A 17,609-nucleotide genomic window follows, 5' to 3' on the forward strand; every position below is an offset into this window, starting at 1 on the left:
AATTACAAAAAATATATGAAATATACAAATTTTTACTGAAAACCATTCAAGATAACTGTGAAAAAAAACAACAAAATGCCTACTGATCTACCACACAAACCTAATTGTTGGACAAGGTTTTCCTCAAAAAAAAAAAAAAGAAACGGTTATGTTCAAGTAATGGTTTAAGAAAATAAGAGAGGGTAAATTAAAAGATATGAAAACTGTCAGTGTAATAACTTCAGTATAAAATAGTATTGGTTATTTTAAATGCATGTTATAATGATGCATAAGTAAACAATTCCTGCTTGCTTTTATGCTGCATAAACCTTTATGTCAGATGAGTGAGGGGCAAATATTTTTAGAGTAACAATGAGATACAGTGTCTTCCTGAACCATGGATAGAAAAGCCCATATATAATGGGGTTTACAGCTGAATTAATGTAACCCAACCAGACAAACACATCAAAAAGGACTACTGGAGTGGCAAAGTGAACATAAGGATCAATCAGTGAGGTGGTAAAAAATGGCATCCAACAAAAAATGAAAGCTCCTACAACAATGCCAAGAGTTTTTGCTGCTTTGTTCTCATGTTTTACTCTTTGAGAGAACTTGGTTAAGTTCACATCATTTCTGCCCTGCTTCACCTCATCCATTTTCTTTGCATGTTTTTTTGAAATGAAAAATATTTGTGCATACAGACAAAACATAACAGAGCATGGGATAAAGAAACATATACATGTATCCAATGGTGCCCATAGTGCATTGAACAAAAGGCCACAATATCCCAGGCAACTTATAGATGCAATGTATTCATCTAAGTTTTCCACATTTGCTTTTGAACACAGGAGGCCATATGAATACACTGCAGCTGTAATCCAACTTATAGCTACCATAAGCCATGCAACAGATATAGTTACTCTTGTAGTGTATTTAAGTGGATTGCACACAGCTTCATATCGATCTGTAGCAACAGAAATCAGATGAAAAATTGATGTAGTTGTGAGGAACATGTCAAAACTAGAGTGTAAAAAACAGAATCCTTCACCGTAGTACCAGCAGCCATCTACAGACCTGATCATGCTGAATGGCATAACTGTGATTCCTAGAAGCAGGTCCACAAGTGCCAGAGACATTAACAAAATATTTGTTGGTGTATGAAGTTGTTTAAAATGAGCTATTGAGATAATGACAACAGAGTTACCGAGAATAGTAAGAATCATTGCAAACACCAGTACTAAATATAACACAGTTTTAGTTCCCAAGTTGTAAGAAGCTTTCAAACAAGAGACATTTGATTCAGGAAAACAGTATGTTTTCAATTCTGCTTCTTCTAGTAATGATGAATTTAGAGCTTCTGGCATCCTTTAACATGAATCTGTTGAAAGCATCTGGAACAAATATGTGGACATGCAGTCTTAAACAATCATGTATGAAATGATCCTCATCTCCCCAAAGAAGTGCTGAAAGTTATATTTACATCACATACCAACTGGGAGATAGTGGTCCAATAGGAGTAAAGTTGCAATTGCGATGCAAACACATACCTATCTAATTTGTACAACAAACACATTTTGCCTAAAATATCAAATATCTCATAAATGGACTGATCACATAACTAACTAGCAAAATCCAATGCTGTAAAACAGCATTCGTAAGCAGTAAATTGTTTACAGCAAGTTTAATTATTTTTTACATTATTTCAATTGTTATAAAGGACCTGAAGCCATACTAAAATGTACTGACCTGTTGGAAATCATAGGAAGCACCCTGGTATAATGATCACACATGCACATGAAAACAGACCACTCAAAATTTGAACGTAAATGGTGTCAAACAAAATTGGTAGCATTCCAATTAGCATGGGAGGAGAGCCTCTTGAAGTATAGAAAACCTCTTCGTGCTGCTAGACATACATATGTATTATTTATATACTAGCAGTTATCGAAACCCAATTTTAAAAACCTGACCTTGAACACTTTCAATTGTGCAATTATAGACCAATATCAAACTTCACCTTTATCTCCAAGTTCCAAGAAAAAGCTGTGGTACCGCAGTTATACTCTTATCTACATAGGAATAACATCCATGAAATGTGTCAGTGAGGATTTAGACCTCATCAGAGCACAGAAACAGCACTGGTTAAAGTAGTAAATGACCTACTACTGGCCTCTGATCAGGGCTGTGTCTCCATGCTTGTGTTGCTTGACTTTAGTGCAGTTTTTGACACCACTGATCATTCAAGTCATGTCAAGGCAAGTTTATTTTTTATAGCGCTTTTAACAATAGACATTGTCGCAAAGCAGCTTTACAGAATTTTAATGACTTTAAACATGAGCTAAATTTATCCTTAACCCTTACATACTGTTTGGGTCAAATTTGACCCATTTTAACATTTGACAGCAATAAAAATACCCTAAATGTCATTTTTTTGGCCTGATATCGTATGACTTTTCCTAAAGTGATCCAAAATACACAAAACTGAAAATATTTTAAACTGGTATAATTTTACAGGGGGTTACAATTTTTTGTACACTTAGGCTGTTCTGGGGCAAAATTGACCCATATTCATTTGAATGTCTTTTAAACTTCCCAGAGTGTGTTAAATCATGGTAAAGGGTGGGAGGGGAGGGACAGTACATGCCATGTTCTTGTATATCACTTATGGGACAGTTATGACAGTGTTCAAGGGGGGACTTGAACCTGTCTCGGGAACTTTACATGTTCCCACCATATTTTCTCACAGAAAATATGGTTTCCATAGGAACATGTACCTGTTAGTTTTTGAAGAGTCATGGGGAATCTCGAAACAGTGAAAAAAACAGTTGCACAGTGATCATACATAGTAAACATAAGGAACAGAGGTCATATGAGGTCAGAGGGTGCCTTGAAACAGGCGTGAGATTTCTGCACCTGCACCAGAAATGTAACAAAATCTATAGACCTATATAAAGAGGAGTTGAGTGGTCATCAGATCATACAGCACTGATATTTACAGAGAATATGGTGGAGAGACATACTGTACAAGAAGTACTTGATCTAATCTTCCAAGATGAAGACAGTGATTTGGACGAGGATGTGTCAGAGCAAGAAGACCAATTAGAGGAAAACTCTGATTACAGTCACTCTGATGATGACGACGACGACGATGATGATGATGATGATGATGATGATGCCAATGATGAAGAAAATGAGCAGGCAGTGGGGGAGACAGTCATGTCGAAAAACAATGCCATCATTTGGTCCTCACTTCCTCATACAGTTGCAGGGAGGATGGCAGGGGAAAATGTCATTCGAATGACTCCAGGACCCACAAGACTGGCTATTTCCCAAGCATTTGGCATTCTGTCAACGTTCCAGCTCTTCCTTCCTGTAGCCATTGAAAGAATTGTCATTGAAATGACAAACAGGGAAGGGATCAAACGGTATGGTCAAGCGTGGAAGACCATAGATGTGACTCAGCTGCATGCCTACATAGGGCTTCTAATACTGGCTGGCGTTTACAGGTCAAAGGGTGAGGCTGCTTCCAGTCTCTGGAATGCTGACACAGGAAGACCAATATTTCGTGCCACCATGTCCCTAGAGATGTTCCGTACCATATCAGCAGTCATCAGATTTGATAATCGAGAGACAAGACCTGTGCGACGTGTCACTGACAAACTGGCAGCAATCAGGGATGTCTGGGACAAGTGGGTAGAACGGCTACCTCTAATGTACAACCCTGGTCCTGAGGTGACAGTGGATGAAAGATTGGTTCCATTCAGAGGTAGGATTTGCATTTTACTATAGGCTAAATAAATTATAGTTTCTGTATATACATGCCGTTGGTTGTGAAATGAAATGGCTAGAGTCACACATACACATACATACAATTCCATTCATAAACATAACATTTTGAAAGTAAATTGTTTCCCTCCTTTTCATGTTTTTCCAGGTCGCTGTCCTTTTCGGCAGTACATGCCTAGCAAGCCAGGGAAATATGGCATAAAGCTATGGGCAGCTTGTGATGCACGTTCCAGTTATGCTTGGAATATGCAAGTATATACTGGGAAGCCAGCTGGGGGAACCCCAGAGAGAAAACAGGGCAAGCGTGTTGTGCTAGAGATGACAGAAGGGCTAAGAGGACACAATGTGACATGTGACAACTTTTTCACCTCTTATGAGCTTGGTCAGGAGCTCCTAAAGAAGAAGATGACAATGGTTGGCACAGTGAGACGGAACAAACCTGAGCTACCCCCCACTCTGGTGACAACAAGAGGGAGAGAGGTATTTTCATCGAAGTTTGCTTTCACCCATGACACCACAGTTGTTTCATACATGCCAAAGAAGAACAAGAATGTCATCCTAATGAGCACATTGCACAAGGCCGCAGAGATCAGTACTTGGGAGGACAGAAAACCCACCATGATACTTGAATATAATGCCAACAAAGGTGGAGTGGACAATCTTGATAAAGTGACAGGCACATACAGCTGCAAGAGGAGGACCGCCCGCTGGCCTCTTGCTATATTTCATAATATCATTGACATATCCACCTACAACTCGTTTGTGATCTGGAGAGAGCTAAACCCTACCTGGAGGGCAAGCGTGAGGAACTGGAGGAGGCACTTTTTGGAGGAACTTGGAAAGGCTCTCGTGACTCCATGCATGCAAAAGCGGCAACACCTTCCTCGCACAGCAGCTTCTGCCGCACTGGTAAGAGCAGTACAGCCACCTCAGCCTGGCACTGGCACTGATGTCCCACATGAAGACAACAGAAGGGGACAGAAAAGAAAGAGGTGCAACTTCTGCCCACCAAAAAAACACTGCAAGACCGGGACAACCTGCTGCAAATGTAGGAAACACATATGCAAGGCCCACACACACAAGGTGTCACACTACTGCTTTGAATGCACACAGTAATATTGTTGTGGATGATGTGATTTATGTTCTAACTGCTGATGTTGAATTCATACTGAATTTATATAATTAATGAATGTGTTATTGCATTGGTAGTTATGGAGAGTTTTTTGGTGTTAAGACAATGGGGACGGTGTTCAATGTTCCAGTGGTTGTACTGGGTTATTATAAACTAAATCCTCTTCTTCTTAAATGTTTTTTGCAAACTGTACTTTCAATAAAATATATTAACATCATTATGACTATTATGTTTTCATGTCTTAGGTAAAAAAGAATGTGTGAAAGATGTTTCTATCCAAAATCGGGTAGTGTAAATATATAAAAAATACACTCTCTCTGCTTTCTGAAACATTGATTAAGGATTAATCAACCATTTATTAATGTCAGATTGGTCATTTATATGTTTTAAAAAGTTATGGAGCTCAAAATTGGGTGTGGACTCTTATTAGTAGGGTATTCTTTGCCTGGGTCAAAATTGACCCAGACCATACCATGAAGGCATGGAATATGAACAGTATGTAAGGGTTAATCTATCCCCATTGAGCAAGCCTATGGCAACAGTGGCAAGGAAAAACTCCCTCAGATGACATGAGGAAGAAACCTCAATAAGAACCAGATTCAAAAGGGAACCCATCTTCATTTGAGTGATAACAGACGACATGAGTCTAACATTTTTAACAGTTTTAATATGAAGTCTGTGTCACTGATGTTATAACTCTTCATTGATGGAAACTTGAGCACAAAACTGTTCATGACAACTGCAGTCCTAAAGTTAACAAGTCAATTGTAGTCCTCAGCCATAAAAGCATTACTGTAAGTGTCCAGAGCATCTTCCAAGTGTGACTTTCAACTGTCCATATGGGGCCATCCTCCACAGGAGCGATGTGATGAGACTCCAGCCAGACACTGGGCATCTGGATGGATCAGGTACTGTAGGTCCGAGGAGCAGAAGAGGTCAGCATCTCAATCTCAGGATTGACATGTAACTCAGAGGGACAGATGGTGGGAGGAAGAGAGAGAAAACACAGGTTGTTAGGTATGCCCAATGTCACCTGATGAGTAAGAACAGTATAATAATTATAATAATAATAAACTTTATTTGCCAGATATGTGAACACACATGAGGAATTTGACTCCGGTTTCACTTAGCTCAGTACAAACAGATAAAAAGTGTACACAAAAACAAAAAGCTATGTACATGCAGAGATGTTACCTGCCTGTTTCCTGACTCTGGACAGGTACAGGTCTTGGATGGAGGGTAGGCTGACACCAATAATTTTCTCCACAAACCTTATTGTCCATTGCAGTCTGTTCTTCTCCTGTTTGGTGACCAATCCAAACCAAACAGTGATGGAAGAGCAGAGAACAGACTGAATTATGGCAGAGTAGAATTGTGTCAGCAGCTCCATAGACAGGTTGAGCTTCCTGAGCTGGCGCAGAAAGTACAACCTCTGCTAGGCCTTTTTGATGATGGTGACTGTGTTGGTCTCTCACTTCAGATCCCAGGAGATTGTGGAACCCAGAAACCTGAAGTTTTCAACACCAGTCACAATGTTGTTGGTGATGGTGATAGGCGGCAGGGTGGGGGTGCTCCTCCTAAAGTCCACTGTCATCTCCACAGTTTTGAGCATGTTCAGCTCCAGACTGTTCTGACCGCACCAACAGACCAGCCATTCAACCTCCCATCTGTATGCAGACTCATCACCATCTCGGATGAGGCTGATGACCGTTGTGTCATCTGCAAATTTCAGGGGTTTAACAGATGGGTCTCTTGAGGAGCAGTCATTGGTGTAAAGGGAGAAGAGCAGTGAGAGAAGTGGGAAGAGCACACACCCCTGGGGGGCGCCAGTGCTGATAGTCCGGGTGCTGGATGTGATGCTCCCCAGCCTCACCTGCTGCTTCCTGTCAGTCAGGAAATTTATAATCCACTGACAGTTGGAGGAGGGCACGGTGAGCTTGGTGTGAAGGATATCTGGAATGATGGTCTTGAACACCAAACTGAAGTCCACGAACAGGATTCTGGCGTACGTCCCTACAGAGTCAAGGTGTTGCAGGATGTAGTACAGTCCCATATTGATTGCATCATCCTCTGACCTGTTTGCCCAGTAGGCAAACTGCAGGGGGTCCAGCAGGGGGTCTGTGATGTCCTTCAGGTGTGACAACACCAGTCTCTCAAAGGACTTCATGACTACAGATGTGAGGGCTACAGGCCTGTAGTCATTCAGTCCTGTGATGGTGGTTTTCTTGGGAACCGGGATTACTGTGGAGCATTTGAAGCATGGGGGGACTTCACACAGCTCCAGGGATCTATTGAAGATCTGGGTGAAGACGGGGGCCAGCTGATCAGCACAGACCTTCAGACAGGAGGGTGACACACCGTCTGGGCCAGGTGCCTTCCTGATCTTTTGTCTGCAAAAAAGCTGACAAACATCCTCTTCACAGATCTTAAGTGCTGGTGTGGGGTCAGAGGCAAGAGGAGGCAGAATAGCAGGGGGTGTGAATGGGTCTTTAATGTCTGAAGGGGGAGAGGTGTGAATGTGTCAAATCTGCAGTTAAACACATTCAACTCTTCAGCCAGTTGATGGTTCATTGCAGTGTTGGGGGATGGTCCCTGTCATTGGTAATGTTCTTCAGACCTCTCCACACTGATGCCGGATCACTGGTTGAAAGGCTGTTTTTGATCCTTTCAGCATAGCTCCTCTTATCTGCTTTCACTTCTTTCGTCAGTGTGTCTCTGGCCTGTTTGTACAGGACTCTGTCCCCACTTCTGTAGGCCTCCTCCTTGGCCTGGCGAAGCTGCCTGAGTTTTGCAGTGAACCAGGGTTTGTTGTTGTTGTATGTGCAGAAGGTCTTGGTGGACACACACATATCCTCACAAAAACTGATGCAAGATGTCACGGTATCAGTCAGTTCATGCAGGTCTGAAGCTGCAGCCTCAAAAACACTCCAATCAGTGCAGTCAAAGCAGGCTTGTAGTTCCACTTTGGCCTCATCGGACCATCTCCTCACCATCTTTACCACAGGCTTAGCAGATTTCAGCTTCTGCCTGTAGGTCGGGATAAGATGAACAATGCAGTGATCAGATAGTCCCAAGGCTGCACAGGGGACAGATTGGTATGAGTCCTTTAAAACAGTGTAACAATGGTCCAGAGTGTTAGAGTCCCTGGTGGGACACTTAATGTGCTGTTTATATTTTGGCAGTTCATGGCTGAGGTTTGCTCTGTTAAAGTCCCCCAAAACAATGAGCAAAGAGTCCAGGTGTTTTTTCTCTATGTTGTTTATCTGGTGAGCCAGGTGTTGTAACGCCTCAGTAACACAAGCCTGAGGAGGGATGTAGACTCCAACCAGAATAAATGAGGAAAACTCTCACAGAGCATAAAACGGTTTGCAGTTTATGAATGTCTCCAGATGAGGACTGCATGATTTGTTTAGAACCGTGACATCAGTACACCAACCTTCGTTAATGTAAAAGCAGACTCCGCCTCTCCTCGTTTTCCCCATGAGCTCCATTTCGTGGTCCGCTCGGTGCAGGTGAAATCCAGGCAGGTGGAGAGAAGTGTCCGGGATGTGCTCACTGAGCCAGGTTTCGGTGAAGCACAAGGCAGAAGATCTGTTAAAATCCGTGTTGATTGTGTTGAGGAGCAGCAGTTCGTCCATCTTGTTGGCCAGAGAGCGGACATTAGCCAGGTGAATAGACGGGAGCACAGTGCGAAACCACCGCTGCCTCAGCCTGATGAGCGTGCCGGCTCGCTTCCCCCGGTGTCTCCAGCATCCTCAGCGAAGACCATAGAGAGCTGCTGCTCCTCCAACAAGTAGCTCTGGAAAACTTTCCGGATCGATGAAAACCAACGAAAAAACTGTACTGGTGGTTATTCCAATGTTTATAAGTTCTCCTCTGGAGTATGTGACCAGAGAAGAAGCACAAAAAACACAACAAATACACAAAAACGTAGAAAGTACGAGAGAGCGAAGTACCGAGGCAACCGTCCGTGGCGTCATCTTGAATATATATATTCAAGTGTTTTTTGCGCTGAGTGCAAGCAGGGACTCCAGCAAAACTAACTATGATAGCATGACTAAAAGAGGAGAGCCAGAAGGTAACACAGGCATGACATAAGTATAAGTACAACAGTTACAGTAATAAGGCTTGTCAGGAAAATACTCTACACCGAGTGATGTATGCAAGTTTGAAGTGGTGTGAAGGTGATTGAGTCAAGTTATGTATAATCAGTAAGATGGTGAATGTGACAGAATTTATGTGTGGAGGGTGTCATAGTCCATGGTGGTCATGTCTGGAGTTCACAAAGCAGATTGTGGTTTGCCAAATTTGTAGGTTGTGACACATTCTGTGAGCTGTGGATTCAATACTGACATGACAGGAGAGAATTATTTGCGATCGTAATTTGTGTACGCTACAAAGCACATTACATTAATGAGATTTCACAGAAACTCTTATCCAGAGCAACATACAACATACCCCGTGCAGCTTGAGGACCAATTGGGGGTTAGGGGCCTTACTCAAAGGCACTTCAGCCATTCCTGTTGGTCCAAGGAATCGAACTGTTGACCTTTTGCTCCCAAAGCTGCTTCTCTAACCATTAGGCCATGGCTTCTCCAAGGGGTTGTTTGCAATATAAACCACAGTGTAACCTTTTCAAAATTTTAGTATAATGGACTGCAAACAGAAAATTATTACAAAATAAAGCAATATATACATGGATTATAAATACAACAGACTTGAACAGCATTAAGATCTGTGTTACATGCGGTGTGTTCTTAAATTACATGAAATATTTTGGCCTACCAAGTCAACCTGCAACCTGTAAGTTGTGTGACACATAATAAGAAAGATTTGTTTGACAGTGACCTTTTAGGTTCAGATGTATTCTTTGCATTTGATTATAATAACAAAATAATAATTTTCCAAATTAGAATTATTATATTATAATTTAGTCCTTGCATGATGGATAACCATACAAAAGTTAACCACATAAAAAATGATTAAATGATGAGGTAATGTTTTGTGTCTAAGATACGCAAGAGACCAGTTATCACATGCCACATTTAATGATGAAGAATCTTTCCCAGGTATCCTTCTAATCAAAGGTGTTTCTGGCAAAACAACTTATTGACTTCACACCCTCATATAATTTGTTATTGTTGTTTTTTTTATTCTGTAATTATTACCAAAACAGTAATTCCCTGATCATTTGCAATACCGAGAGACAAGATGATTTTGCACAAATATTTTGCTTCCATGAGTCAAAACAAATTAGTGTCATGTTTATGTGATAGAGAATCTCCCACAGGTATCCTTCTAATCAAAGTTGTTACTGGCAAAATAGCTTATGGACTTCACACTCTTATGTAATTATGTCATCTGAAACCAGACTAATTAGACCTCAACAGGATTACATCAGCCCATGTGGTCATCAGCAATAAGAATCAGCAAAAAGAGAGAGCCAGTACATGATGATTTGGCCCAAGCATTAGAATTTTGGGATACATAACTTACCAAATGAAATGGTAAAACCCTAATAAGTATGATTTAACAATTAATTTTTTGACTGTTGTCATTGGACTTGCATTATTCCATGACAGGCCTGTTGATGAAACAATCACAGGAGTTTATGATATTCTCTCATATGGGATATGCCAAACAGGCCATTATTTTTCTTCATTATTAATGAAAACATATATTTTCCTAGATGTGGGATATTCATACCCTATTGTATAACATTTATCCAAACAGTAATTGAAACTGTATGAAGCATCCTCCAGTCCCCCATGATATGGACACAACAATCACATCAATCAAGTACATTCATTATTAGCTGCATATAGGGAGAAAAAGCTTTCCCAAATACAGTGGTGCTTGAAAGTTTGTGAACCCTTTAGAATTTTCTATATTTCTGCATAAATATGACCGAAAACATCATCAGATTTTCACACGAGTCCTAAAAGTAGATAAAGAGAACCAAGTTAAACAAATGAGACAAAAATCTTATACTCGGTCATTTATTTATTGAGGAAAATGATCCAATATTACATATCTGTGAGTGGCAAAAGTATGTGAACCTCTGCTTTCAGTATCTGGTGTGACCCCCTTGTGCAGCGATAACTGCAACTAAACGTTTCCAGTAACTGTTGATCAGTCCTGCACACCGGCTTGGAGGAATTTTAGCCCATTCCTCCGTACAGAACAGCTTCAACTCTGGGATGTTGGTGGGTTTCCTCACATGAACTGCTCACTTCAGGTCCTTACACAACATTTCCATTGGATTAAGCTCAGGACTTTGACTTGGCCATTCCAAAACATTAACTTTATTCTTCTTTAACCATTCTTTGGTAGAACAACTTGTGTGCTTAGGGTCGTTGTCTTGCTGCATGACCCACCTTCTCTTGAGATTCAGTTCATGGACAGATGTCCTGACATTTTCCTTTAGAATTTGCTGGTATAATTCAGAATTCATTGTTCCATCAATCATGGCAAGCCGTCCTGGCCTAGATGCAGCAAAACAGGCCCAAACCATGATACTACCACCACCATGTTTCACAGATGGGATAAGGTTCTTATGATGGAATGCAGTGTTTTCCTTTCTCCAAACATAACGCTTCTCATTTAAACCAAAGAGTTCTATTTTGGTCTCATCTGTCCACAGAACATTTTTCCAATAGCCTTCTGGCTTGTCCACATGATCTTTAGCAAACTGCAGACGAGCAGCAATGCTCTTTTTGGAGAGCAGTGGCTTTCTCCTTGCAACCCTGCCATGCACACCATTGTTGTTCAGTGTTCTCCTGATGGTGGACTCATGAGCATTAGCCAATGTGAGAGAGGCCTTCAGTTGCTTAGAAGTTACCCTGGGGTCCTTTGTGACCTCGATGACTATTACACGCCTTGCTCTTGGAGTGATCTTTGTTGGTAGACCACTCCTGGGGAGGGTAACAATGGTCTTGAATTTCATCCATTTGTACACAATCTGTCTGACTGTGGATTGGTGGAGTCCAAACTCTTTAGAGATGGTTTTGTAACCTTTTCCAGCCTGATGAGCATCAACAACGCTTTTTCTGAGGTCCTCAGAAATCTCCTTTGTTCGTGCCATGATACACGTCCACAAACATGTGCTGTGAAGATCAGACTTTGATAGATCCCTGTTCTTTAAATAAAACAGGGTGCCCACTCACACCTGATTGTCATCCCATTGATTGAAAACACCTGACTCTAATTTCACCTTCAAATTAACTGCTAATCCTAGAGGTTCACATACTTTTGCCACTCCCAGATATGTAATATTGGATCATTTTCCTCAATAAATAAATGACCAAGTATAATATTTTTCCTTATTTGTTTAACTGGGTTCTCTTTATCTACTTTTAGGACTTGTGTGAAAATCTGATGACGTTTTCGGTCATATTTATGCAGAAATATAGAAAATTCTAAAGGGTTCACAAACTTTCAAGCACCACTGTATATTTTCCTAAATATTGCTTACAAGCTGTGCCATGTTTATGGCCCTGGCACTGAGTGGGCTGGCAAATGTTTGTAGAACAACTGACTGAATGTTTGTAGGTGTCATATAATCAGAGTGGAGGTGGATGCAAACGCAAAATTCTTTTTAATTCAATAAGCACTTGAAAAACAAACACAAAAACTAACACCTCGAGAACAAGAAGCATGACTATGAACAAAAACCATGGGTGAAATAACGTGTTGGAAAAAGCTCGACCAAAACACAAACCAAACCTGGAAACCTAAATCTTGTGAGTCATGATGTGAAACAAAGTACAGGTATGCAGATCACAGACATGACTAGGTGCAGTGGCTGATGGTTGTTGTAGTCAGGAAGTCCAATGCCATTTCCAGTGCTGACGTGACAGAAGGATTTAGTAGATTAATTTTGGAAGATTTTGAAATTGATGCAAACAGGATCAAGGTCACAGCAAGGTCAAATGTCAGAAATAGTTTTTCTTCAGCTTCCTGTTTCTCTGACAAATATGTTATGTATGCATTCATATTCAGGAACACAGTAGGCATTTTTGGCTAGCTTTAATTTAGGAATCCCTCCTTGCGTGCAGGTATCTGTTCAAAATTTATGATACTCAAGTCCAAGATATCTCAAGAATATGTGGCTGAATGTGGATATATTATGAATATTGTAACCTAACCAGAAGATAAACTGTTTAGATTTTGGAATTGAGCCAAACATGGTCAAGGTTTTTTCAGTAGCTTCCTTCAAGAAGGACTCGACTCGTTGGTGGCAGAAGCATTGCCGTGAGCATTGTTGGTGTTGAGTTTGAATTGTTTATGAATTAAATTAAGTTTCTTCTTATCCAGTGCTTTCTGTCAAAGTAGTTTGCACAAGCACCACAAACCCTTTTCCCAAATAGAATAAGGACTTCCCTACTGTGAAACACTGCCATGTCTCTCCACATATAACCATATGATATTTTGCTGAACAGTAATAGCTCTTTTAACACTATAAAAATGGGGATGCCATGGCCCTGTATGGGGAAGCCATGGCTTAATGGGTAGTGAAGCAGCTTTAGGCCCAAAAGGTCACCTGTTTGAGTCCCTGGACCAGCAGGAAGTGCTGAAATGCCCTTGAGCAAGGCAATGTCTCTGGATATCTGGATGAATGCATCTGCTAAATGCCAATAATGTCAAGTCAAAGTTCCTCTCACACCAGAATCTGGTCTTCCCAAGCAGTCTCCTGTCCCTTTACTAACCAACTTTTTAAGGCATATGGGTGCAGTGTCAATCTCCGTTTTGATAGCCCTCTGCCTCTCACCTATACAGCTAGGGTTACAGTGGGGGGCTAGTCCTCTGGTAACCGTGAAAGTTTGACTTCCACACTCACATCTGTACTGTAGTATGCCTTGCCAGATGGTAGTATGTACCATTTCTATGATGGTTTTTGGTATGACCCGAGTGTGAGTAGAACTCATGATCTCCTGGTTGAGAAGCAGACATGCTAATCACAAGGCCAGCTCCCAGTCTGCCAATAATGTAATATAATATAAAACGTGAAAAATCCAAGACACTTATTATAGTGTATCCAAATAATTACTGCATCAGAATTAAAATAAATGTGATCAATGCACTTAATTGTTCATGTCTATTTTACACCATAATCACATTTATTTTAAGCTGCATAAACTCTGATGGTAGTCTAAGAATGAGATACAGTGTTTTTTCTGAACCATGGATAGAACATGCTGCATATGATAAGGTTGAATGTGGAATCAGTGTAAGTTTGATTGTTGATTGATGATGATTGATGCACTGGTGATGAGAAAGTCAAAAGTATAATGCCAAAAGCAGAATCCTTTTACAAATTATCAGCAGCAATTAACAAACCTCACCATGATGAATGGCATGACTGTGACTCCCAGGCAAATCCACCATAGCCTGGAACACCAACAAAATGGTTGTAGGTCTGTGAGTTGTTTAAAATGACCTACGGGGTGAATGACCACAAAATTCCCAAGAACTATAATGACCATTGTTGAACTCAAAAACATACAAAACCTAATTTTACCTGTCTTAGGCAAAGGATTTTTCACACAAGAGTCATTTGAATCAGGATAACAGAACTCATTCAAATTTGCACCTTCAAGCAATATGTGCAACAGGCTTTGATCTGCAGTCTGATGTAAAAAGGAATAATTGATAAGAAATGTCAATAGTTATAATTTCTAACTAATCAAATAAATAGACCAACTGGGAGGAAGTCATCCAACAGCAACATATTTCCAGCCGTCTATTTAATATTCACAGAGAAAATAAAAATGCACAGACAGTTGTCACCTTTGACTTACGGACGAGAAAATGTTGCAAATTTGACATTTATATTTGAAAGTTTAAATTATGATATTACAGGTCAATATACTCCTGAGACCAGTCCAATACTGTTAATTTGTCAGAAAGGGTAATTGTTTGTTTTTGATTTGAGTTTATTTTGATTTTTCATACAATCCATTATTAATAACTCAGAAGAATTTTGAAAAAAAAAAAGTGAATTCTAACATGAATTAGCATATTATTTGCATATCACTGCAGATTAAGGCCCTGGTAGACACTGCAATAAGCAAATAGGTAGCGTGTAAAGGGCCAAAAGTTGAATGATGTGTTTTGATTGATTTGCCAGTTTCATGAAAAATAGTATCATGGTCATGTAAAATTCACCTCAGAAATAAATAATTGCTGATGCCATTGCCTGTCTTTGTCTGACATCAATCAGAATTAAGCTATATTTTGACAGCTATGAAGATATTGACATATTGTAGTTGAATTTCCATATATTCATAAGGCGTTGGGAAACACTGGCATGTATGTCCATATTGAATATATCACTGGACAGTATACTGAAAAATAATAGTCTTTTCAACAATGTCAAGCTTCTTAGATCCAAGACACCACTAAATCTAGTTGTTATAGTGTACCCAAATAACTGCAAAGCAATTAAATACAATCTGTTCTCTTCATGGTCCATATCTATTTTAAGCAATAAATATATATTTTTTGTTTCACAATTATTTAATTCTTAAAATTTCTTTCAAGTTCCATAAACCTTTATGTCACATGAGTTAGGAGCAAATATTTTTAGTGTAACAATGTGATACAGTGTTTTCCTGAACCATGGATAGAAAAGGCCATATATGATGGGGTTGAGTGTTGAATTAATGTAACACAACCAAACAAATAGTTCATAAATCACAGCAGGAGTGGTAAAGTTGTAAAGAGGATGAACAATAGATGTAATGAAATATGGCAACCAACATAAAACAAATGCACCTACAACAATCCCAAGAGTTTTTGCTGCTTTTTTCTCATGTTTCACCTTTTGGGATATCTTGGTTGAAGTCATGTCAGTTCTGCCCTGTTTTGTGCTCTCCATTTTTCTTGCATGTTTTTCTGAAATTAAAAATATCTGAGCATACAGACCAACCATAACACAGATTGGCAAAATGAAAAAAATAAATACATATATAGTTGCACATGTTGCATTGACAAAAATTAAACAAGTTCCTAAACAATCTACAGATGCAATAAAATCTTCTAATTGTGCTTCACTTGCCTTTGAACCAATAACGCTGAAAGCATACACTGTAGCCAAAATCCAATTCAGAGCTGCCATAACACCTGCGACAGGTAGAGTTATTCTTGTTGGGTACTGAAATGGATAGCACACAGCTTGATATCGATCTGCAGCAATAGAAATCAGGTGAAAGATCGATGCACCAGTGAAGAGAAAGTCAAAATTAGAATGCCAATAGCAGAATTCTTTTCCAAAGTACCAGCAGCCATCCACAGTCCTGACCATGCTGAAAGGCATGACTGTAATTCCTACAAGTAGATCCACCAGAGCAAGAGACATCAACAAAATGTTGGTAGGTGTGTGAAGTTGTTTGAAATGAGCTATAGAGATAATGACCACAGAATTCCCTATAATTGTGGTGGTCATTGCAAATCCTAATATCACATATATCGCAGTTTTAGCGGCCACATTATGAGAAATTTTCACACATGAGACATTTGATTCAGGATAACAGTACTCTATCAAACCTTCTCCTTCCAGTAGAGATGAATTTTGAGCTTCTGCCATCCTTCAAGCTAATAACGTCAAAAATATAGACACAACTCTTTGATCTGCAGTCTCGTGCAAAGTGATTCTTAAATGTTGCTGGTTATATTTTCTTACTAGTAAAGTAGTGAGACCACCTGGGAGATAGTAGTCCAATAAGAACAAAGTTACTTCCCCTTTTAATCAACAGGGAACTAAAAACATGTTTGTTGCTTTGCACCTTATGTGTACATGTGAATGAACAAGATCTATTTGGAAGACAATGAAGAAGAAGAAGAGGAGAAGAAGAAGAGAAGAAGAAGAAGAAGAAGAAGAAGAAGAAGAAGACTGATATACTAATTGTCACAGACAAATGGGGATCGACAGGCATGGATACAGGTGCAGTTCAGTTTGTATACTGAGTAAAAACAGGGAGAAACATGCAGAATGATAATCAAAGTTCAAACAGGCACAGGGCCGATCGGTTAACAAACTTGTCAGAGCAGGCAAGACGATAAATCAGAAACTGGGAAATGAAACTAGAAATCAGGAATCCAGAGAATGAATGGAAAACAGCAGTCACCATGGAGGTGATCAGCATCTCAGTGGATGGTTGTAGGACAGCACATAAGACCTGGACTGAGGCTGCCCCCGAGCAGAGCATACATGGAAGACCTTACAATAATCACCATGATTAATGCTTGTGCTGCTCAGCTTTTGAGAGAGAACATTGGCTGAGAGAGAGAGAGAGAGAGAGAGAGAGAGAGAGAGAGAGAGAGAGAGAGAGAATATCAACTAAGGCTTGTGCTGTACAGCTTCAACAAAACACCAAGCTGGCTCAGATTAAGATCAAGCCAAGCAAGTCCAGAATCATCTCCATCAACGGCAAACTTGCCACACCAACACTTCTACATTGGCAATGACATGATTTCCATAGGGGGCTCTAGGGGTCTCCAGGAAGCTTGTGAAAAGCCCAGGTCAGTAGTATAATGCATCCCTCAAGAAAACAGATCAAGTCAAACAGTTCAGGAAGGATGCCATGGGCTGATCATAGATAGAACCTCACTCTCTGACAAGTTGAAGCTCTGGTATATGCAGTCTATATGAAGCTCCAATCTCGAAGGTGGAAAAGCTGGAGTGTCTGGGTCTTCTCAGGTGCCTCAGCAG

The 17,609-nt window shown here is 40.1% G+C and overlaps 3 protein-coding genes across 3 annotated transcripts; 1 reads left to right on the forward strand and 2 right to left on the reverse strand.

Moving 5' to 3' along the window:
• Positions 1–293: 293 nt before the first annotated feature.
• On the reverse strand, positions 294–1,343 carry LOC132871490 (trace amine-associated receptor 13c-like). The gene has a single exon (XM_060905678.1). The coding sequence runs from the start codon at positions 1,341–1,343 to the stop codon at positions 294–296; it is 1,050 nt and encodes a 349-aa protein (XP_060761661.1).
• A 1,268-nt stretch (positions 1,344–2,611) lies between these two features.
• Positions 2,612–5,034, forward strand: LOC132871495 (piggyBac transposable element-derived protein 4-like). The gene is made up of 2 exons (XM_060905692.1): positions 2,612–3,745; positions 3,914–5,034. Exons 1-2 carry the CDS (start codon positions 2,983–2,985, stop codon positions 4,879–4,881), a joined length of 1,731 nt encoding a protein of 576 aa, XP_060761675.1. The 5' UTR covers positions 2,612–2,982; the 3' UTR covers positions 4,882–5,034.
• A 10,400-nt stretch (positions 5,035–15,434) lies between these two features.
• On the reverse strand, positions 15,435–16,484 carry LOC132875987 (trace amine-associated receptor 13c-like). Its single transcript, XM_060913176.1, has one exon. The coding sequence runs from the start codon at positions 16,482–16,484 to the stop codon at positions 15,435–15,437; it is 1,050 nt and encodes a 349-aa protein (XP_060769159.1).
• Positions 16,485–17,609: the final 1,125 nt, after the last annotated feature.

The sequence above is a fragment of the Neoarius graeffei genome, chromosome 2 (assembly GCF_027579695.1).
Source record: "Neoarius graeffei isolate fNeoGra1 chromosome 2, fNeoGra1.pri, whole genome shotgun sequence".
Classification (NCBI taxonomy): domain Eukaryota; kingdom Metazoa; phylum Chordata; class Actinopteri; order Siluriformes; family Ariidae; genus Neoarius; species Neoarius graeffei.

Excerpts from the sequence above, each read along its gene's own strand:
- LOC132871490 (XM_060905678.1), bottom strand. The coding sequence starts at position 1,343 with ATGCCAGAAGCTCTAAATTCATCATTACTAGAAGAAGCAGAATTGAAA.
- LOC132871495 (XM_060905692.1), top strand. The coding sequence starts at position 2,983 with ATGGTGGAGAGACATACTGTACAAGAAGTACTTGATCTAATCTTCCAA. Across the intron at positions 3,746-3,913 it reads AAGATTGGTTCCATTCAGAG|GTCGCTGTCCTTTTCGGCAG; the intron begins GTAGGATTTGCA and ends ATGTTTTTCCAG.
- LOC132875987 (XM_060913176.1), bottom strand. The coding sequence starts at position 16,484 with ATGGCAGAAGCTCAAAATTCATCTCTACTGGAAGGAGAAGGTTTGATA.